At 47.7% G+C, this 21,867-nt stretch overlaps 1 protein-coding gene across 2 annotated transcripts in view; it reads right to left on the bottom strand.

Moving 5' to 3' along the window:
* Positions 1–18,818, bottom strand: part of IQSEC2 (IQ motif and Sec7 domain ArfGEF 2) — a 75,359-nt gene extending 56,541 nt beyond the window's left edge. For both annotated transcript variants that reach the window (XM_090264446.1, XM_090264444.1), the window contains exon 1: positions 17,884–18,818. In XM_090264446.1, coding sequence (XP_090120572.1) covers positions 17,884–18,563 — 680 coding nt within the window. In that variant the 5' untranslated portion in view covers positions 18,564–18,818. The remainder of the gene's footprint in view (positions 1–17,883) is intronic.
* Positions 18,819–21,867: the final 3,049 nt, after the last annotated feature.

The raw sequence follows: 21,867 nt of genomic DNA, 5'->3' as shown, positions 1-21,867 counted from the left end.
TGCCCTTAGATCTTCTCCCTTCCCCATAATCCTGGGGTTCTGTGTTGGATTTTCTGTTTCCTAGATTCCTTGGCCTTTTTTCTGAGTTCAGATCTGTATTTCACTGGGGCACTTTGTCCAGTGTTTCCTGAGGAAGGAGGCACAGGACATAAAATCTTTATAGATCTTATATGTCTGAGAATGTCTTTATTGCACCCTCACCTTTGACTCATACAGACTGAGTATAGACTTCTGGGTTGGAAATTATGTCCCCTCATAATTCTGAGAACACTAATCCATTGTCTCCTGGCTTCTAGTGTTACTGCTGAGAAGTCCAATGTCATTCTTTTTCTTGATCCTTTGTATATGATACGGTTTTTCTCTGGAAGCTTTCAGGATCTTCCTTTTATCTCTGGTATTTCATAGGAGCATACCTTGGTATGGGTCTTTTTTATCATTTATTTTGCCGGCTACTCAGTGGGATTTTCATTCCTTTGACTCTTGTATTACATCTATGATCATTTCTTTCCTGCTGTTTCCTCCATTCTCTATTTCTGGAACTCCTATTGTTGGGCGTTAAAGTTCCTCAGCTGATCCTCCAATTTCCTCATTTTTTCTCTTCCATTGCCCATATTGTTATTCTGCTTCCTAGGACATTTCTTCACTTTTTATTTTCTGGTCCTTCTGTTGAAATTTTTATTTTGGCTCTCACTGCCTTTTATCTCCCAGGGTCTTCTCCTCTCTTTATTACCTCTGTTCCTTCCAAGATCCTTTTTTAAAAATCTTGTTTGTTTGTTCACTTGCTTTTTTGGTCATTTTTACAGGTTGATGGTCTTCCTCAAATAGCCTTGTACTAGCTGATCATCTCTGGTTACCTAAGGCTTGGGTTTTTTTTTTTAATGTCAGTTTGATTTATAGGAAGTGAAATATACCTAATTTAAGGGTCCTTGGCTGGTGTTCCTTGGGACTGGTTCCCATGACACTAACAAGCTGATGGGAATCTCTATGTGTAGATGGTGTTTGCCAGGTGGTGGGCTTCACTACAGAGTTACTGAGCTGCAAACCTGTTCTTTTGTTGGAAGACGCAAATTTCATCTTTTGGAGGCCTTTTTGTGGGGCCTTTCACTTCCCTAGAGAAGACACTTTTGCCCTTTCATGTGGTCCTGACTTTGGTGTCCTGGATGCAGATCCCTTTGCTTGCAGCCTTGTTTCAACCCCTCCTCCATTGTTCCTGGCGTCTCCAAGCCTGGCACCTCTTCAGTTTCTCCAAAGAATTGACATCCAACTGCAGAGTGGGATGGGGTGGGGTGGGAAGAGTCCCTGACTCGCTGGCATTGGGGATGGGCCAAGAGGTCTGTTAACAGATTTTCAATATTCTCCCTGTTTTCAGTTCCACACCTCACCCTACCTTGTGGTTCATAGCACCTCTGAATCCTGAGCATTTATGGAGCCTTCTGAATGAAATAGTTTACTTCTGATCAACATTTTTAACCTTATGTGTTTCTACCTTTTTTTATTCCTTTACTCATATTTCAGTGGGACTTGGGGAAGCAACAGAGATAAATAAGTTTATTAAACTTGTTGTGTTTAACAGGAAGTTTGCCTTCTTATTCCAGCCAACACCTATTCATCCTCCAGTGACTTATTTAGGAAAGATCTCCTCCAGGAAGCTTGTTTTAATGTCCCTAGGCTGGATGAGGAGCCCTTCTTTGTTGTTCCACAGGATCCTTTTCTTGACTCTATCACAGCCTTGAGCAAACTGTTGCAAAAGTGTCCATTTTCATGTTTTATTCTTCCTGCAGACTGCGAGCTCCTGGTGGCCTTGTGCTGTGTCTTAGTCATGTCCATACCCCAAGTTCCCAGCATCTGGTCCGCAGAGGTACAGAGCAAACATGTGGTGATGGAATGAATGAATAAATGAATGACTATGACAATGAATCAGAGCAGCTAGAGGGACCATCTAGGACAGGAAATAAGAAGCTGAATGCAATTGTTCCTGTACAAGGTCCGTTCCCTGAAAGTTGTAAGTTCCCTAAAAGCTGTATGTGCAAAGATGCCCACTGTAGCATGATTTAAACCAGTAAAAAAAAAAATGGGCCCAGCTTCTACACCCAACATTCAGAGGATGATTCAGTATATATGGTATATCCTTGCCATTAAAAATTAGGCCATTAAAAGCTATGCTTATGAAGAATGTGCAGTGACATGGAGGAATGCTCAAACAGAAAAAGCAAGAAAGCCCTGACCTGTGTGGTTCAGTTGGTTGGAGTGTCATCCCACAAAGCGAAAGGTCACCGGGTCGATTCCTGGTCAGGGCATGTCCCTGGTTGGGGCGTGTACAAGAGGCAACCGATCAATGTTTCTCTCTCTCTCTTTCTCCCTCCCTTCCCCTCTCTCTATAAATAAATAAGCAAGTAAATAAATAAATAAAATCTTTTTTTAAAGAGCAAGGAAAAAATCATATGTGCTGTATCACTTAAACTATATGAAAAGAATGCAGAGAATGAGGGAAATACACTAGATGTTCTGAGTGTCTGCCTTTGTGTGTTGTAATGATGGGCAATGTTTTTCTCCTCTACTTTTCCAAGTTTTTCTAAATTTTCTAATGGAAGAATACATTAAATGTATAATTTTTAAAGTCTCCTAAAAAAGGAAGGTAAGTATCCTGAGAGTGCTATGAAAAAAAATACCATGAAGGGGATCTAAGGGTCTGTGTGCACATCTAGCAGTGCTTGCTGGGAAGGCTCAGTTCTTCACTGACCAGAGACCCTGAAGGCCCGGGCCCATGGGTCACCACCCCATCCCCACTACAAAGCAGGACTTAGCTCAGGAAGCCAAAGGGGCTCATGAAGCCCAGTCCAGGACAAATCACAATGTCATAAGTTTTATTGGGAAACAGAGGCTGCTACACTGGTCCTGACACTTTAGAGGCTCTTCTCCATGAGGTAAAGGGTCTTTTGGGGCAAAGGGAGTATATTCATCAGTATCTTTCGCCCCCTCTCTTCCAGACTCCACTCCAGATACCCAGGACCCCATAATTCCTTGTCCATGGTTCCTGAGCTTACTTGCAGGAATTGTAAGGTCTTATTATCTAGGTCCACCTGCGAAGTCCAACAGGTGGCCAAGAGGGAAGAGAAATAGATGGGGCTTGGATGTGGACTAGGATGCCCATATACATCTCAAGGTCCCGTATGAACCACAGGTGGGAAGAGAAGGGTGGAGGGCCAGGGCCTGCACTGTACCTTGCCTGGGCCCCAAAAATATAAATGGAGACAAGTCCTTAGGTTCCTACTAAGCCTCAGGGTTTGTAGAAAGGACTAGCCTTGAGTGTTGGCTGGACAGATTAGGGTTCACACCCATTTATTTGCTATACAACCGTGGATGAGTCCATTCCCCTCTCTGAACCTCAGTTTCCCCAACAATAAAATAGGCATAATAATTTCAACTTCATAGAGCTGTTATGAGGCGTGATGGGAGCACAATGGCTTAGTGGTGGGGAGCACAGGCTTTGGGTCAGACAGGCCTCGGTTTAAATTCCAGCTCTGCCTTCCTAACTGTGTGATTTCCAGATCTAAGGCACAGTTCATGGACCAGTATTATTGAGATAATATCGCTAACCAGATAAAGTTGTTGTAATGAACATGTAATAACATTGGAAAATGCTTAAATGAGAAAAAGCTGCTTAATAATGGCCCTGTGAATACTGGCTATGGTGGAGCTGACTGGGCCTCTGCATTCTCCATCCCTCTGCCCAGCCTTATTTTTCTCCATAGCACTTATTACTATTTGACATATTCTGTATCTTCTTGTTTGTTTCTTTTTTGCCTCTGCTCCCTACATTCACACACTAGAATGTATGCTCCTTGGGGCAGAGGTTTTGTCTGTTCTGTTCACTGTTTCCCAGTGCCTGGAATAGTAGGAGTGTGAAAATGTTCTTCAGTAGTTGAGTAGATATCTGCTGTGCAGACAGGGGTAAAAGGCATTCTTGACCAGGAGAACAGCTGGAACATAAGCATGGAGGCATGTCTAGGGTCCCCATGCTTAGAGAAGCCTAGACAGTTCAGTACAACTTGAGTAAAAGGTCACGAAGGAAACAGAGTGGCTAGAAAGATGTGTGCAGCTGCAGTCTGACCCAAAGGTGCACACAAGACCTTTCCTAGACCACAAGTGGTGTGGAGACCTACTTGTGATGGCCAGGAAGTGGAAAAGCACTAGTAGAGAAGCAAAGTTGTCTCCCAAGTTCAAGTTCCACTAAATCATGACCATGTGAAAGGTGCAAGTAAAAACCGTTTGAAAGACAATTCAGATGGAGAGAAAAACCCCTTTCTAAGGGGCCTATCTGAGCCAGGAATCAGACCTAGAAGTCACAAATAGGGAGGTGTTGAAGTCAGGTGGAAGAGGTAATGGTGACATGCAAGAAAATCTTATAAAGATTTATTAAAAGAGAGGAACAGCCTTGGTTGGCGTGCTTCAGTGGGTTGAGTGCTGGCCTGTGAACCAAAGGGTCACAGGTTCGATTCCCAGTCGGGGCACATGCCTGGGTTGTGGGCCAGGTCCCCAGTTGGGGGTGCATTAGAGGCAACTACACATTGCTGTTTCTCTCATTCTTGCCACTACTCATTGGACAAATTCTGGGAACGGCAAGGATGGTGATGATGATGATAATGATTGCTGTATACGTCAAAGGAAATATTTGTCTATCATTTTTTAAATTTCTTAGTAAATAAAGAAACAAGAATCACTTTACATTTTTATTTTAAAGAGAAGAAAGACAGGCAGGGACTATAGCAAAGAGAGCCTTGAACAGCAGGCAAGAGTGGGAACTTCATTCTGTAATTGCTGGGGAGCCTCTGGGGTGCTTGACCCAAGGAGTGCCCCAAGGTCAAATGCTGTCTTCCCTAAACCCCACCCCCGCCCACTCCTTTCAATAACTAAAGCAAGCTTTATTTGGTCCTTTTCATATTCTGCCTTTTAATAACCCCAAAAGAAAAAAGTGACTATTTATTAAGCATTTACAATGGTCCGAGACTTGTATTACTTCATAACAGCTGTGCTTGGTAGTTATTCTTCTCATTGTATATATGTGAAAACTGAGGCTCAGAGTAGCAATGTGAATGACTTACCTAGAGTCACACAGCTAATAAGTAGTGCAGCTGAGATTCAAGTCTAGGTTTGTCTGACTCCAAAATCAATGCGTTTAACTGCTACAGCTATGGCTTCCTTCTGTCATGCCAGAGCTAAGTGTCACTTTATCTCACATATCAGCCCATAGGCCTGGCCTCTGTTCCTTGCCTGGTTCCAGTCTCCCCTCCACACAGCACAGCCCAAGGTCCCCCATACCATGAGCATTTAGGGAGTGCCACCGAAAGAGGTAATCATTCAAGGGTGGAAGAGGGGAGCACCAGAAATGGAAGGTGGGGTTAGGCACAGGTATTGCAGCCCAGGTCAGCTCAGCACTATGACAGAGAGTTAGAGATAGAGATAAAGATAGAGAGAAAGATAGAGAGAGAGATAGAGGGATGGGTGAGGGGAGAAAGAAAGAGAGAGAGCGAGAGAGGAAAGAAAGGAAAACTAGAACTGGCCTTCCAGCCCTTCCTTCTTGCCTCCCTTGGCTGGAGAAAGAAGGGTGGAGGAGCAGCCATAATGGGAAAGAGTGGGCGGAAGGGGGAGCAGTTAGAGCAGCCTGCTGTTGCAGAAGCCTGGGCTCAGCCTGGAAACCCCCCTCCTGTGCACTTGGGGTCCATCTCTGGCCCACCTGCTCCCCACTGCCTGAGCAAAGGAGGCTGGGTTGCTCTCTGAGCACTCACCCAAATCCTGCCAAAGCACAACTCACAGCAGACCCAGGTCCTCTTCGGTCCCAGCAAGGGCATCCTGAGAGGTGGAGGGGCTGACCCAGAGATCCAGAGGGAGGCAGTGGCAAGGCGGGGTCAGAATGCGGGCATCCAGCCCCTCAGCTGGGGATGCTCTGGACTGCATGGGCTCAATGGCTGAGGCTGAGGAAAAGGGGCGCCACAGGAATATGCATGACAGGGCTGGAGCCACAAGCAGCACGCGCCAAAGTGAGGCCACCCAGCGTTGGGTATTTAGGGGGGTTACTAATAATTTCCATTCTCAATATGGATTGAGAAAACAGAACAACCATTTCTAAAAATAGCTTTAGTCTTAGTCTGGACCTCAAGAGCACAAATGTTTGTTATCTCCCCTCTTTTTCAGGACCCCACTAACACGCAAGTGAAGGAATAAAATAAGGTATGAACTCCTAACAGTGAAGCAAATGTGAAAGAAAGGATGATATCAATAGCTGAGAAATTCCCACAAATTTCTGGAAGCAAAAATCAAACAGAAGACTGTTCACAGTGGGAGGACAGCCAGGGATATCACTCAGGGGCTTGCAGCCAGGGAGGGAGCCAGTTGGGCCACCAGAGGCCCAGGACACTCCAGACTAGGAGATGGTAGGTATGACGGAAGGGCTGAAAACGGGGATAAACTGAAGGTAAATACAACCCTCAGAGCCAGAGCACAAGCTGCCTGCCATTCATCCTTAGGCAAAATATCAGAAGGCTTTTAACTGAAGAAATTAAACTATCTGGGATGAATTAGGGCACCTAGTGACATGTTGGTGCCCCCCAAATAAAGTGCTTTTTATTCTACCATTTGGAGGACACCCATTATAACAGCCAGCTCCCTGGTAGTTCACCTAAAAAAAAGCCAGTGAGTGAACAAACCAGCCTGGATAGACAGATGTCTCGATCTGACCTTCTACTAACTCACTTATAAAGTATAAGATGGAAAATATGAGAGGAAAGGTGAGTGGCCTAGAGGATCAACCAAGAAGTTCAGAATCCAACTAACACATTCCAGAAGGAGAAAACGAAGGGGGAGAAACTATCAGAGAAATTATGTAAGAAAAACCAAAGAGCAGCAAATGGCAAGGGTTCACTGAGCACCAGGTGGGGTGAATGACAAGCAGACCTTGAGCTGAGTGCTGGTTACATAAGGAATGTTTGCCTCGTAAAAACTGACCAACTAATTCATTCGTGATATGAGCGCTCATCTATATGCATATTATACTTCAGTATGAAGTTAAAAAAAAAAAAGAAACCTCTCCTAAAAACCTACAAGTAAAATGTCCCCAGAAAAGGTGTTACAATTATCTCATGGATTCAAGAACTCCATACAACAGTAAGCAACCAAGCAAATAAATAGGAAGGAAGGAAGCAAGAGAGGGAAGGAGGGAGGGAGGCAGAAGGAAAGTCGTCGTTCAGATATGAAACAAAATAAAAAGTGGCATGATTTTGAGCAATTCATAGAGGATAAGAAAGGAAATTTTATTTGCTCTTGAAGCTAGAAACATTTTCCTGGGAGTACAGAGGTTGTGACAGTGGACCCGTGGGAAGTGATGTGCAATTATAGTACATTACTTGGTCCTGCGATGAATAATATTGACGTAGTCATCATCACATAAACACAGTGTCTTAGTGTTCAACTTTTAAAACCAATTTGTCTAGCTAAATCGCTGGAAAGCTAATTATTTTTACAGCACAGAATACAAATGTCACCAGCCTCACTGGATGCAAAACTACTGAACACAGAAAAGTGGGAGGTGGAAGGGCAGAGGAAAGATGGAAGGAAGGATGAAGCACTAGTAACTACATCTTACAAAGTGAGTACTCAAGAGATATTGTGGAAAATTGATGGAAAAATAAATCACATATTAAAATAGTATTTAATAAAGTTACAAAGGTAACTAATAGAAAAACAAAAATAGTAATATAATTATCAAAATTTAGGAGGGGCCGAGAAAGAGCCAGGTGTTATAAAAAAGCTAAATTCTCATTTGTCATAGCAGGAAGAATTCAATAGATAATGTTTACAGTTGCTAAATGAAGAAATAACCATTGGAGCAAGTTATTTAGAGATAGGAAGTACTTCTGGAGGCTGTGAAGTGGGGGCATTGGTTTTTTTTATTATATACATCCTTGTGTACTATTTGCCTTTTTTAAATTGTGTAAATGGACTGCTTTGATTTCATTTTAAAAACAAGTCCCTCCTCTTTTTTTGGACCTTGGTCACCCACACGGTATGTACAAAAGGAGGAGGTTGTTGATTCCAGGGGGAGGTAACATGAGGACCTTGTTCGCCAATCCATGCTTCTTTTTAGAGCAGGAGCAGGACAGGTGAGTGAAGGACCCGCTCCTCCCTAACCAATTCTTCAACTCCACATAGGACTCAGTGACCCAAGCAGACGCTGCCTTCTTGGCTGCCCCAGCCCACACCACCCTCTGGTCCTCTTCTAATGCCATCATTGCCAGTCCAGCCTCTCCAGCTTCCCATTCATTCAACTATTTACACCCATTACACCCATTAGTTATTTATACCCACCTGAGTCACAAAGGATTTGAGGTGGCTTACTCCAATAACACAGACTAGAAAAGAATAAAAATTGAACTAGAAATAAGAACTCAAAAAAGAGAGTAACAATGATATGAGAGTTGTTCTTCAAATTAACTGATAGCTGAAGGAGAAACCAAGATACAATGAGCCACGACAGCCCATATTGGGAAGGAGGAAATACGAGAAGCAAATCTCTGCCAGGCACTGAATTCTTGAAGTCATTGTCCATGGGAGAGTTCATGAAGGAGAAGAAAATGACTTTGTTTTGTTTTGTTTTGCTTTGTTTCTTTTCAACCTTGTCTTGTTTGAGCGATATGCTATTTAAATATTTGGATGAGTTATGTCCTATAAAAACTGAAGAATTCCTGGTAATATCATGATTATGAAATAAGATATAAGAGCGTATGCTTTGACACAACTGTGGATTATTTCATCAGTTTTCTTCCCCCAATGATTCCTTATTGAAAGTACCAGGAAGTGCCATTCAAATGATCTTGGGCGATCCTGTGAATTGTGCATTGCCATCCCATTTTACAAATGAGGAAACTAAGGCTCAGAGAAGGTAAAATGACTTAGCTGAGGTCATCCAGTGGGTTGGGGCAGAGCTTAGATTCAAACTTAGGTCTCTCTGTTTCCAACGCTCATTCTTTGCATGTCATACCATTTGACCTCAAAACAAAGGCACCCAGGCTAGAGACACCCTGCCCAGGGCAATGGGGACACACTGATGACAGACACAGGCCTGCCTTCTCCCATGAAAATAGAATGGGGGCGGGGCAGGCCTGGCTGTCAGGCCAGACACTGCCCCTGAGCTGCCTCACTGACATTAAATGAGGACCTCTAAGGCAGAAAGCAGCAGAAAGCAGGCTGGCCTAAGTTGAGGAAGGGAGACCATAAACCCCAGCTATGAATCTGGCAGATCTGATTTCCGAGGGGCTGACCCAGGGCAGAGGGTTTGTCTGATATGGAAGCAAGAAACCCTCTGTTTAGGTGATGCCTCTTCACCGCTTCCTCCCCCACAAGTAATCTAGGTTTCTTGAGCCCCCATTTTGTCATCTGCAGAACACAAAGATAATGATCCCTGAAACCTCCACAAGATTTCAAGGCATAAAATAGTTCATTTAAGGAACGATGCTTTGATCACTGGCATCAATATGAGAGTGACTCATCTAATCAGAGCTTCTCTGCTTACACATTAAATCGCCTTTTACAAATCTTTTCTCTATCTGGGCCTCAGTCTTCTCATCTATGAAATGAAGAGCCTGAGCTGGATGATTACTTTTTAATTTAATCCTTACCCGAGGATATGTTCACTGGTTTTAGGGAGAGACAGAAGGAGAGGCAGAAAGACATTGATGTGTGAGAGAAATATGGATTGGTTGCCTCCCATAAGCACCCTGACCAAGGATGGAACTCGCAACCTAGGTATGTGCATGATTGGGAATCGAACCTGCAACCTTTTGGTACACATGATGATGCACCAACCAACTGAGCCACCTGGCCAGGGCAGCTGAGCTGGATCATTTTTAAGGATCCTTCCAGCTCCAATTTTCTTGACTTTTATGCTAGTATTATTAAAACTCTTCTGGTCATGAATGGTCACCACTCTTCTGAGCTCTGGCTGTAGGCTGCACTTCCCTCTGTCACAGCACTTGTCACTGTGTTATCACTGCCCTTTTTCCTCAGTAGATTATTTTTATTCCCCCTACCCAAGCTCAGGCTTTATCATCCCTCTAATGGGATTTCTTCAAAACATGATTCTCAACAGGTCACTCCATGCTCTACAATGCACGACTTTTCCCTTAGCTTAAAACCCTACATTGGCTCCCAATTCCCAACAGGATAAAGCTTCTGACCCTGCCGTTCAAGTGTCCTCATGGTCTGGGCTGGCCAACTCTTCACTCTTCTACAGATGCTCCCTGCCTCCGTTTGTGCTCTAGTTTGCACTGGTTTGATAAAAGTACTCATCCCTTCCCCATACCCTGCTGCTTCCATGCCTTTGTACCTTTGGTCATACTGTCTCCTCTGCTCATGCTGTCCTCTCTATTTTAACCTCCCTTTTGCCAATTCCCACCAACCCACATGCTAGCCTTCTTCACCTAGCTAACTCCTACTGACCCTCCAAGCCTCAGTTCAGGCATCACCTCCTCCAGGAAGCCCTCCCTGATAATCAGGGTAGACATTTCTCCTTTGGGTACCCAGAACACCCTAGCTCCCCTCTGGCACAGCACACACAAACACCACACCGCAATCATCCGTTTCCATGACAATCTTCTCCGTCCAAATGTGAGTGCCCTGAGGCCAGGAAGTGCATAATGTTAACCAAAGAATGACCTCCCTGCAATAGTACAAGGTGTGCCACATACTAGGCATACAATAGTCACTGGACTGACATCTCTCTCAGAGATGTGGTAAGTTCCCACATGACTTCCCCCTCCGGCCATTCCATGGCAGAGTTTTACAAAGTTATTATTAATAATAAAAATGCCTAGAACTGAGTGAACACATACTATGTGCTGAACAATTTATAAGCGTCATCTTTTTAAATTCTCACAACAATCACCATAAGATGGGTTATTTATGAATTGGCTAGCATATCAAATGTGTACAGTTCTGTGAGATGCCTCCCAGTTTTGTAAGGAAATGTGGGGGAAGAAAGAAAGTAAGTACCTTTTGTTACAGATATAATGACAATAATTTTAAAGTGGTTATATAGAGAAGAATACTGGTTTTATTCAGGTGAATGCAGTATACTGCATTCTGGAATCCGGTAGGAGATCATAAGGCCCAGATATGCAATCATATTATCCCTTTTTAAAATGGCATAAAAATCAGATAGCTACAAATAAATGCACTTGATATTTGTGAAATGGCACATATAGAGTGATAACTGTGATAGATTTCGTTCTAAAATGTTAGAGACATCACCCTGGTCAGCAGTGTACCTCTGGCTTGTCATCTTTGTTTTGGAAAAGCAGTGATGCAACGATCTTGTCTGGTTGTTTTGCTTGCTACATTCCACCTCTAGGGGGCAGGGCAGCCTTACATATTATTTTCCATCCTTGTCCCTCAGCTTTCTATCCTGATCAGAAGCTTGACAAGTGTGCTAGGACACCAGGACATTTTCTGGTACATTTTTGTAGGGGGCAACACAAATCTTATATATCAGAAAACATAATTTTATGCCCGTTTCCAACTTGAGAAAACAGAGGCCCTGAAAGTTAAGTGACAAAGTCCACCTTCTCCAACACCACACTTGCTCTGAATGCTAAGTTCCCAGAGAACTTCAGTCCCTAAGTGCTTGAGAACAGGCTTCCCTGTATAAATGCTTTCAACATGGACGCTTGGAGAGAGACCCAATGCCACAAGGAAGTGAGAGTGACTAGCAAATGATCTTGCTTGAAATGAGTTACCTCAAAAGAGGAAATAAGTCACTTATTCATCATTTTCCCTTGTGACCAGTGTTTATTATTCTTCCAGGAAATACAGCAGGGAATGAGCCAGAGAGGCTGGCTGAGTCTTATTCTGACTCCAAGATACTGTACCTGGCCCAGGGTCTGAGCCCAAAAAAGATTTGATAGCTAAATTTAACGAACTTCTCACTGGACTGGGAAGACTGCACAGACGTCTTATGTAGGCCTCTTTGCTCCTTTCAGAATAGAATATGACCACGATATGACATGGCCATGGCATGGAACAAACTGATAACCATAGGACGATGGGCCTAAATGTCTCCAAAGTCTCATCTGACTCTGTTAATCTGCCATTCTATGAACTGGGGCACTGGTGAGTGTGAGGAGCATCAGAGAGCAGAGGCCAAACAGCATCAGGGAACGTAAGGGAAAAGCCAGAGAGAAGCCAAGAGAATTCTGAAGTTGAGTCATCTCTCTATACAGAAGTCCTGAGATGAAGAAAAAGGTAGACACATGTGGCCCTTAGTGCACTAGGACTTAATCTGACAGTCATTTGTTTACTCAATATTTATTGAGCAGCTATTATGTGCTACGCTATGTGTTTCCAAGCCTCTTGTTCCTTGACTCATGCCCAGAGCACCTAGCATAGATACAATATGCACTCAATATATGTCCATTAAATCACAATCTGAGGGGGCTCTCAATCTAGTAGAGAGGACACAAGATGTAAGCAAATAACCATTAAGGTATAAAAAGGGCCAAAGTGCTCATTTCAAGGGCTGGGGATAGACCAAACATCAGGAGGAACCAGGGAACAAACATGGGGGAGATGACAGCAGAGCTGAGCCTGGGAACTGAACGGAGAAAGCCCAGGAGAAGGAAACAGCATGAGCAAAGACCCAGGGGCTATCAAAAGGCTAAGTGAGCAAACAATGGGGAACACAGGCCAGTCGGGCTGAAGCACGGTCTGTGTGAGGGGCGGCTGTAAAAAGATGAGAGGAGAGAGGTAAGTTGGGGGCACATCCAAAGAGGACCATGCATAGCAGGCAGAAGAGTTTGAACATTTCACGTCTGCAGGCAGAAGAGAGATTGAAACTGCTGGAGCCCCGCAGAAAGCCTGGCCTGGCTGCACTTCATCAGAGGCCTGGCGAAGCAAGAGCAGGAGGGGTATATTGGGAGACAATGGCAAAAATCCGTGAGCGAACCAGGAAAGGGAGCTTGACTGGGACAGTGGTCCCGGGAGCTCTGATGGGGGAAGCCCTGAGCCATACCTGGAGTGTTATGTCTTTACACTCTGCCTGCCTGCAGGAGGCAACAATGTACCACAGGATTGGGAGCCAACTGGTTCTGGGCTCCATGCAGTTGAGTAACCTCAGGCAAGTAACCACACCCCTTTGATCCTCGTTATCTTGTCTGAAAAGTGGGGATAATACTAACATCCACCTGGCACGGACCCTGTGCAAATGAGTTAAGAGGCAGTACCGCCTGATGCGTAAGAACTCTGAGGACGGACTCGGGAGCCCGACTGACAAGGGCTCCTCCTAGCTCCTTCTCAGTTCTTCCTCTTATTCACTGAGTGACCCTGGGTAACTTATCCAACTTTTCTGGGTCTTGGTTTCCTCACCTGTAAAATGATTTTAATAACTATCTACATCAAAGGATTCAGGTGAAGGTTGAATGAATTCATACATGGAAAGCACTTAGAACAAATAGTGCTTGGCACACGGTAAATGCAGTAAAAATGTTAGCTATTATTACATAAAGCCACACAGGGTGGCGCCTGGCATGCAGAAGGCTGAGACTCACTCAGCACACGCATGGCCCCCTCTCCATGCTCCAGGACTTAACTGTGTGCCCAGAAAATTCAGAAGCCACAGCAGACAGGGATGGGACAGATCGAAGACCAGCCGAGAGCAAGCTTGCATCCAGTCTTCTTCCCACCGCCTCCTCCAGAAGACACTCACTCTCTTCAAAGGCCCCTGTCTGGGTCCTTGACCAGTGGCCTGGCCTATCCTGATCGTCCAGAGAATACCCACTCCTCACCAGCCTTGCTACGCATTTTGTCCCGGGCACCATTGTGATGGGGGGCCAGCCTGGAACCCTGTGTCTCTGGCAGGGGGCAGGGGGCTCTCGAGTACAGAGAGCATGGTGTTGGCTCAGCCTGGTGGACCCTCCTGCTGTGTGCACGCAGCTAAGAAATGTTTGTGGATAACAACAACCCCATTCTTGCCACAGATCTAGACAGAGAAGGAAAACTCCTCTAATTCTCATTCAACTCGACATTATCATTTCCTCCCACACAAGTATAAAGCTCCCAACACAGTAGGGGGAAGATAAATGGTTTTCCCTCCTGAGAAGACGGAGACCCTCCTGGGAAAAGCACCAGAGACCCCGGAGGAGACAGACTTCCCCAGGAGCCCCTCCCTGGTCTCACTCGCACCCTCTCAGCACCCTCAGCCCCCTTTGGGAAGCACTCTGACACCCCATTGCATGTGGGAAACAGCTGCATGGTAGCCCAGATATTTCCCTGGATGTCAAGAATACCAGGCCAGTCCTTTTGTTGCTGTCCCCTAATGTGAGGCAGCTTGTGGGGTGGGCAGGAGGTGGGAGCAGAGGACAGAGAGTTACCACCAAAGCAGCTTCAGCTCACCACCGCCTACAGCAGAACTAGAGCTGGGCCTGTACACAAAGTGCGGGGAACGCAGCTCTCTTCAGCACGGAGCGGCTCAGCAGTGGCCCCCAGCATGCCTGTAAATCATTCCAGGTGCCTGAGCTGCAAGGGGGGCCAGGCCAAGATCAACAAAGAAAGCAGGGCTCTTTTCTAGTCATCTGGTGGTGGTGGTGGGGAGCTGACAATTCCAGGGAAAAAAATGTGAGCACTGGTAGTGACCTGCAGCTACTAAAAAACACAAACAAATAAGCAAGGCCCTGACGTACAGAGGACCAGTGGCCAGAAGGAGGCCGGGCTTTATCTCGCTCTCTGCTGTACTAGAAAGGCCACACCCAGACCACAGCAGAAGGCATACTGGCATCCGGGAACTTGTCCAGAAGAGACAGTGTGGGAGGACGTGGGAATCCTGGGGGGTGACATGGGTGCGGGTGGACCTGATAGCTGCTATCAACAGCAGTAAAGGGAAAGTTCGCAGGATTGGGAGTCTGTCTTATGGGTAGTGTGATTTCTGCTGTGTTGCTTCACTGCTCTGAGCCCTCAGTTGCTTCAGCTGTAAAATGTGGATTGTGTTGACAGACGCACGGGGTGGTGGGGAGGACTCAGTAAGTCCCTAGGCAGAGGGGGCTCTCAAAAAGCGGCAGCTGGGTCCAGGCCCGTCTCTCCCCTCTTCCTCCACCAGAGGGAGCCTGGGGACCAGGAGTGCCCAGCCTGTACCAGCATCTACCTTTCCTCCCCCAATGCTGCAGCCTCTGCTGCTAAACTCCCACCCCGCCTGCCCTAGCTTCCAGAGGCAGGCTTCTCACCCACTCTACAAACCCAGAACAGGCCTGGCAGGGGAGTCGCTTGCAGTAGCTGTGGTGGCAGCAATGGCTACTGCATCAACAGGCCTTCCTAACACCTGGCCAGGAGGAAGAGTGGAAAGGAGGGAGACACAGCCTTCTTTCCTCCACGTTGACTCCCCCACTAATCCCAGAGTCATTTTCTTCCGCTCCAATCCTCTAGATACCTAAGGCTCTCCTCGCCTCTCCCAGTTCATGACCCAGCCAGGTTCCTGAGGCCAAGAGAGTCCTGTGGGTTGGAAAGCTCTAGTGAAAAAATAATAGTCATAGAAGACAGGTGGACTTGGGTTCTAGTCCCAGCTCCATTAGGAATTAGCAGCATAACCTTGAGCAAGGTCTCTTCATCTTGGAGTCTCAGTTTCCCCATCTCTAAAATGGAGTTATTAATGCTCACTGTACAGGGCCTATTGTGAGGACCAAAAGAGGAAATACTGGATGTGCAAATATTTAATGTGTGGTTAGGAGAAATTCGAAGAACTATTATCTAACCCCCCCTTATTAATCCAGTAGGAAATGTGAAACCAGGAAATCCAACAAGAACTGGGAAGGAACAAGAGGTTGACTTGTGTGGACGGCAGAAGCACAGAGCTCAAGAGCAAATGGGCTGCCAGCCAAGAGACTCAAACCTACGTCTGCAGGATGGAGAGTGTGAGCATCATGGAATCCTGGAACCAGGGGAGGCCCAGGTCATTTCATTGGGCTTTACACCTGATTCAGGAATTGTGCCTTTCTTCAGCTCTCCTCGACCCCCACTGGGCCTCTGCCGGACACATCCAGCCAGCCCCCATCCCCACCTATTGAGGCAGTCCATTGCATCATCAGACGGCCAGGTTGGAAAGTTCTTCCTGATTTATCCCAAATTTTTCCCACTGCTCCTGGTTCTGCTCCCCAGAGCCACACATAAAGAGGCTGCCTCCTCTGTCACAGGCCTGGTTACCCTAGGAGAGTCCGCAGTCAGGCTGAGGACCACAGCGCCTATCCAATCTCCCTCTGCCCTCATCCTACCGTGGCCCTCTCCAGAAAGAAGACCAAGACCGTGCTTGGTTGACCCAGACCCTTCCTCCAGTGTGGGGTCCCAAGCCCTGTGTAGTCAGTCCTTCAGGAATGGGCTCCAAGCAGCCCCACCTGGTCAGGAGAGCCTACTTCCCTAGCCCCCGGACTACTCTAGGACAGTGCACACCAAAATTCAGCCAAGGGTGCACTGCAGTGGAGCCCAGCCGGGCCCTTGAACTGCAGCTGCTGCTCCTGGGGCCCAGCCATCTCAACCCAGCACCCCAGTCTGCTGCCTCACCACGGGGGAGTTGCAGAGAGCTGTCTCCCGGCAGATTTCCTGAGGCAGAAGGCTTCCCCACCCCCAGCCCAGCCTCCAAGAGACACTCCACTGGTTGTGGCACATGGTAGGACCAGCTGAGCAGTGAGAGGAGGGGGAAGGCTGTCCATTCGCTAGAGGACTTTAGACTTGCTCTGTAGTGGGGCCGGATTAGTTACAGAACCATCAGATTTAAGCTGCAGCGGCCCTTAAAGACCATTCAAGGCAGACCTTGCCTTTGAAAAAGATATAAGGGAACTGATAGCCAGAGAGAGAAAGAGACTCAGTCAAGGTCACAAAGCCAATCTGCAGCAGAGCTGGAAGGGGAACCCAGGTCTCCTAACTCCCAGTTCAGTGTTCTTTCCAACCCAGCAGAATAGAAATCAGGGAGCCTTTAGGGCAGCCCTGTGAGCCTGCATGCCCTTGACTCTCTCAGCCTGACATTTATCCTGACCAGCAGCTTATTGTGGTATCTGCGTGGAAGAAGTGGACCCAGCCCAGGTCCCACCAACCCAAGAGATAATGCCAAGGTGTCCCAAATAGGCAGACACACAGACCCCAGCACAGAAACTGGCCCTGATCCAAGAAGAGGGAAGCTCTGTAGACTTCTCTTCCTTGTATGCTCTTTAACTGGGTGGTGTTTTTCTTTAGGGTGGAGAGGGGGTGGTCTTTGAGGAACTAGTCACAGACTACGCCTCCATCTTTGCTCCCCCATCTTTGCTCCCCAGGCCAGGATGTGCTGCAGTTCCCCTCAGATGGATGTCTCAGCCTCGAGCAGCCATTCTGGTCCCCACCTGCCTCTCTGAGAAAGGATGGAGCTGAGGCTGCCAGAGGAAACAAGATCAGGCAAAGCACTCAGGACCTGCAGAGAAGACCCCAATAGGCCAAAAGAAAAAGGAGGTGGGTTTTCTTTTTCTTAGGGCTCTGAGTTGGCACCTTCACAGACAATAAACACACCCTAAATAAATAAATAAATGCAAAGCCATCCTCTGGCAAGGATACAGCTAGGGAGTAAAAAAAAGTGGAGGGGTGATGACTGCTGTAGGCTCTCACTGGCCATGGTTCTGAGAAAGAAGAGATGCCTGCTCTCATCGGGCCAACCCTGTCTGGGGTGGCTAGAAAAAGGGCCTTTGCCCCATGAGGGGTTCCCACTTCTCCTAACAGGTTGGGACAGGAGAGGAGGACATGGAATCAGGCACCAGGTTCTGACTTTATCAGCTGGACAAGTTGGAGAGGGAATGAGAGGGTACAAGTCAGAGGCACAAACACATTCCTTACTTTCTCTGGAGGGTTGTGGCCGGGCTGGTGCTGGTACTGGTGCTGTGGCCGCCGCCGGCCCCGGGACTGGAGCTCCTGGATGCGCCACGGCTTAGTTGGCCCCGCTCCCGAGCTGAATAGCCGCCTTCCTTTTCGCGGCCCGGGTGCGTTGGCCCGGCCTCCCGCCCGCCCCGCTCGCGACCCAGGGCTGGGTTCTCGTGGTGCAGGTGGCACTGGGCCACGTCGCGCTCTCGGGCTGGGTAACCGGTAGTGTCCTGGAACGGGTAGGAGGCGTCCCGCTCCTTGTCCCGATACACCGCCTCCCGGTTCTGGTAGGCACCGTCCCGGTTCGGGTACCCCACGTCCCGGGCCGCCTGGTGGAACTGGCTCTCCCGCAGCTCGCGGTGGTGGAACTGGGTGTCTCGCAGGTTCTGGTACTGGCTCTCGCGGCCCGGGCTGTCCCGTGCGCCGTGGGGGTCCCTATGCAGCTCTCCACGGTGCAGCTGGCTCTCCTCCCTCAGGTCGCGGTTCTCCTGGGTGAGCTGGTCCAGCTGGCCCTCCAGCTCCTCGATGCGCCGTCTCTGGGTCTCCAGCAGCTGCTGCTGGCTCTCAATGATGTTGTTCAGCTCCAGCAGGTATTCCACCGCCCGGTTGGGGCTTTCGGATCCCGGGCCCCCCGGGGGCCCGGACCCCGCCTCCATCCTGGCGGCCCAGGGGCAGGGGAAGGGGCAGGAGAGCCCGGTCCCCGCTCTCTCACGGCGCCACCCTCCCCCGGGCCCAGCCGGGGGAGGGGGCCGGCGGGACGCGAGGGCGCGCACCGGGCTCGAGGGCCCCGGGGCCCGGGGGGGCCCGGGAGACAGCGCTGGGTCCGGCGGCACCGGGAGCAGGAGCTGAGGCTGCCGCTTCTGCCGCCACCGCCACCACCACGGCTCCGGAGGACGAGGCCCACGGCGCTCCGCCCGCTGCGGAGTCACTGCGCAGCACGGCCGCGCGGGACCGCCCCGGCAGCCGGCCCGCCCCCCGCCCCTGCCCCCACCCGGTTCTCCTGGCCCGCCCCCGCGCTCCCCACCTGCCACAGCCACCAGCGCCCGGAGCCGGACCCGCCCCAAGCACCCGGCCAGCCCCATCGCAGGGTGCGGGAGATTGCTCCCTTCACGGGTCCCAGGGTCCTCACCTAACGCAACCTAATGAAGCCCTCCATGCCAGTCGGTCCAGTCCGTCCCAATGCACCCCGGGTCCGCCAGGCCCAAGATCCTCATCTAAGACACCCCAGGAACCCCCCAGGAACCCCCCTCCCCCATCCCATGCAGCCCTCCGGTCCAGGCATCCCACGGACTCTCCATCCCCTTTGGGTCTTCCAATGTCAAGTGTCAGATACCCCCAGGTTAGCCAGTGCCTAGGTCCTGCAACCAAAGCAGTCTCAGGATCTCCCATTCCAATACCCCCTGGGACTCACCATCGCAGACAGACTTAGGATCAAAGCGCCGTATGTTCCCTAAACCCTCATTTTCTACTCTTCTTTGGAAATCTTCTCCCCCATTCAGGCCATTATTTCCACACACTGAAACGGTACCCACCCTTCACGACTTAAATGCCACCTTACTGAAGCAAACCTTGATTTCCCGAGCCAGAAGTGCTCACTTTTTCTCTCCTCTTGACCTCCCACGGCACTTTCTCTACACTTCTCTTGTGTCATTTGAGGGACAAGTGGAACTCTGCTTTACAGTGCATTCATTTGTGTTCTTATTTTATGTCCTCTGCCAGACTGAACTCTTTAAAAAGCCAGAAATGTGTCTTCATTCATCTTTGTGAGCACATTCGGGTAGAGGAGAAAGCACGAGTTTTATTGTCAGAAAACAAAAACAACTGGATTTAAATTTCATCTTCTCCCTCGACTTTCATTTTCTTATCAATAACACCTACCTCACAGGGTGGTCTTGGAAAAAAACATGCAAAAACATTTGGCACAGGAAAGACAACCCAGAATGGGAGAAAATATGTGCAAGTGATATATTTCATAAGGGTTTTGTGTCCAGATTATGTAAAGAACTCTTACAGGTCAACAACAGAAAACAACCCAACAAGAACTTGAATACACATTTCTCCAAAGAAGATGTACAAATAACCAGTTAAGCACACGAAAAGATGCTCAACATCCTTAGCCATCAGGGAAATGCAGAGCAAAACCACAATGAGTTTCATGTGCTACCCCCAAAGTGTTTTTCTGGGTTCCTGTTGTAACTGAAAGGGAAACTTTCACAACGTCCGAGCCCTTGCTGTTCTGCAGATGAAGGAGGAGGGTGCCCTTAAATTCCTTGCAGCAGAAACCCACTTACATGGCACCAACCTTGAGTTTCAAATGGAACAGCACATCTACAAAAGGAAAAGTGATGGCATCTGCATCATAAGTCTGAAGAGAACCTGAGAGAAGCTTCTGCCGGCAGTTCGTGCTCTTGTTGCCACTGAAAAACCCTGCTGATGTTAGTATCATACTGTCCAGGATTACTGGCCTGTGAGCTGTGCTGGTTTGGGGCTTTCACCAGGGCCACTACTATTGCTGGCTGCCTCATTCCTGGAACCTTCACTAAATCAGACCCAGGCGCATGCTAGAAGCCACTGACTTCCAGTGATTACTGATCCCAGGTCTGACCACCAGCCTCTCGCATCTTTTTTTTTTTTTTTTTTTTTTTTTTTTTTTTTTTTTTAGCTTTTAGAGAGAGGGGAAGGGAGGGAGAAAGGGACAGAAACATCAACGTGTGGTTGCCTCTCACGCGCCCCCAACTGGGGACCCGGCCCGCAATTCAGGCATGTGCCCTGAGCGCGTGCCCTGACTAGGAATCAAACCGGTGACCCTTTCGTTCGCAGGCCAGGGCTCAATCCATGGAGTCACACCAGCCAGGGCTCACAGAGGCATCTTATGTTAACCTGCTTACCATTGCTCTGTAACACAGACACTTCTCTGCGCTACGTGGACATTGCCATCCCTTGCAACAGCAAGGGGGGCTCCCTGAGCAGGTCTGTTGTGCACGTGTAGGACCATCTCCTGTGAGCATCCATGGGAGGTCATGCCTGAGCTCTACTTCTACATAGATCCTAAAGAGATTGAAAAGGGAGAGCAGGCTGCTGCTGAATAGGTTGTTGCCAAGGAGGAATTTCAGGGTGAATAGACTGCTCTGGCTCCCCTAGTTCACTGCTGGTCAGCCCAACATCACTGAATGGGTAGGAATAACCACTGGGTGGTTAAGCTGTTCTTCCACAGGCTCTTAAATATAAAATGGAAATAAGGTTGTTGAAAAATAAACATCAGTTTCTTAAAACACACACACTGAGATACCAGTTCACACCCACCATGATAGCTAAAATAAAAAGGACAGACAAGAAGTATTGGTGAGCAAGTGAAGAAATTGGGAGTTTCATTCTTTGCTAGTGGGAATGTAAAATGGTGCATCAATTTGGAAAACAATTTGTAAGTGTCTCAAAATGTTAAACACAAAGTTACCATATGACCCAGGAATTCCACTTCTAGGTATATACACAAGATAAATAAAAAAACATATATCCACACAAAAATCTGTACATGAATGTTCATAGCAGCATTATTCATAATAGTCCAGATGTGGAAACAATCAAACGTTCACCTGCTGAGGGTGAATAGGTAAACAAAATGTGGCACATCCACACAGTAGAACATTATTCAGTCATAAAAAGGAATGAGGTACTGATGCATGCTAAAACATGGGTGAACCTTGAAAGCATTATGCTAAAAGAGACTCAGAAGGACACATATTGTACGTTCCCCTTTATATAAAATTCCAGATTAAGCAAATCCATAGAGACAAAAAGTAGACTAGTGGTTTCCAGGGACTGGGGCAAGGGTAGGGGAAAGAGGAGTGACTGCTAACGGGTATGTTTTTTGGGGAGGGGGCGAATGAAAATGTTCTAAAATTAGATTGTGGTGATGGCTGCACAACCCCGTTAATTAAAAACCACTGAATTATACATTTT

Source organism: Furipterus horrens, unplaced genomic scaffold, assembly GCF_987537825.1.
Source record: "Furipterus horrens unplaced genomic scaffold, mFurHor1.1.pri manual_scaffold_17, whole genome shotgun sequence".
Lineage (NCBI taxonomy): Eukaryota > Metazoa > Chordata > Mammalia > Chiroptera > Furipteridae > Furipterus > Furipterus horrens.
The sequence above is the reverse complement of the archived record's forward strand: the minus strand, read 5'-3'. Positions and strand labels throughout refer to the sequence as shown.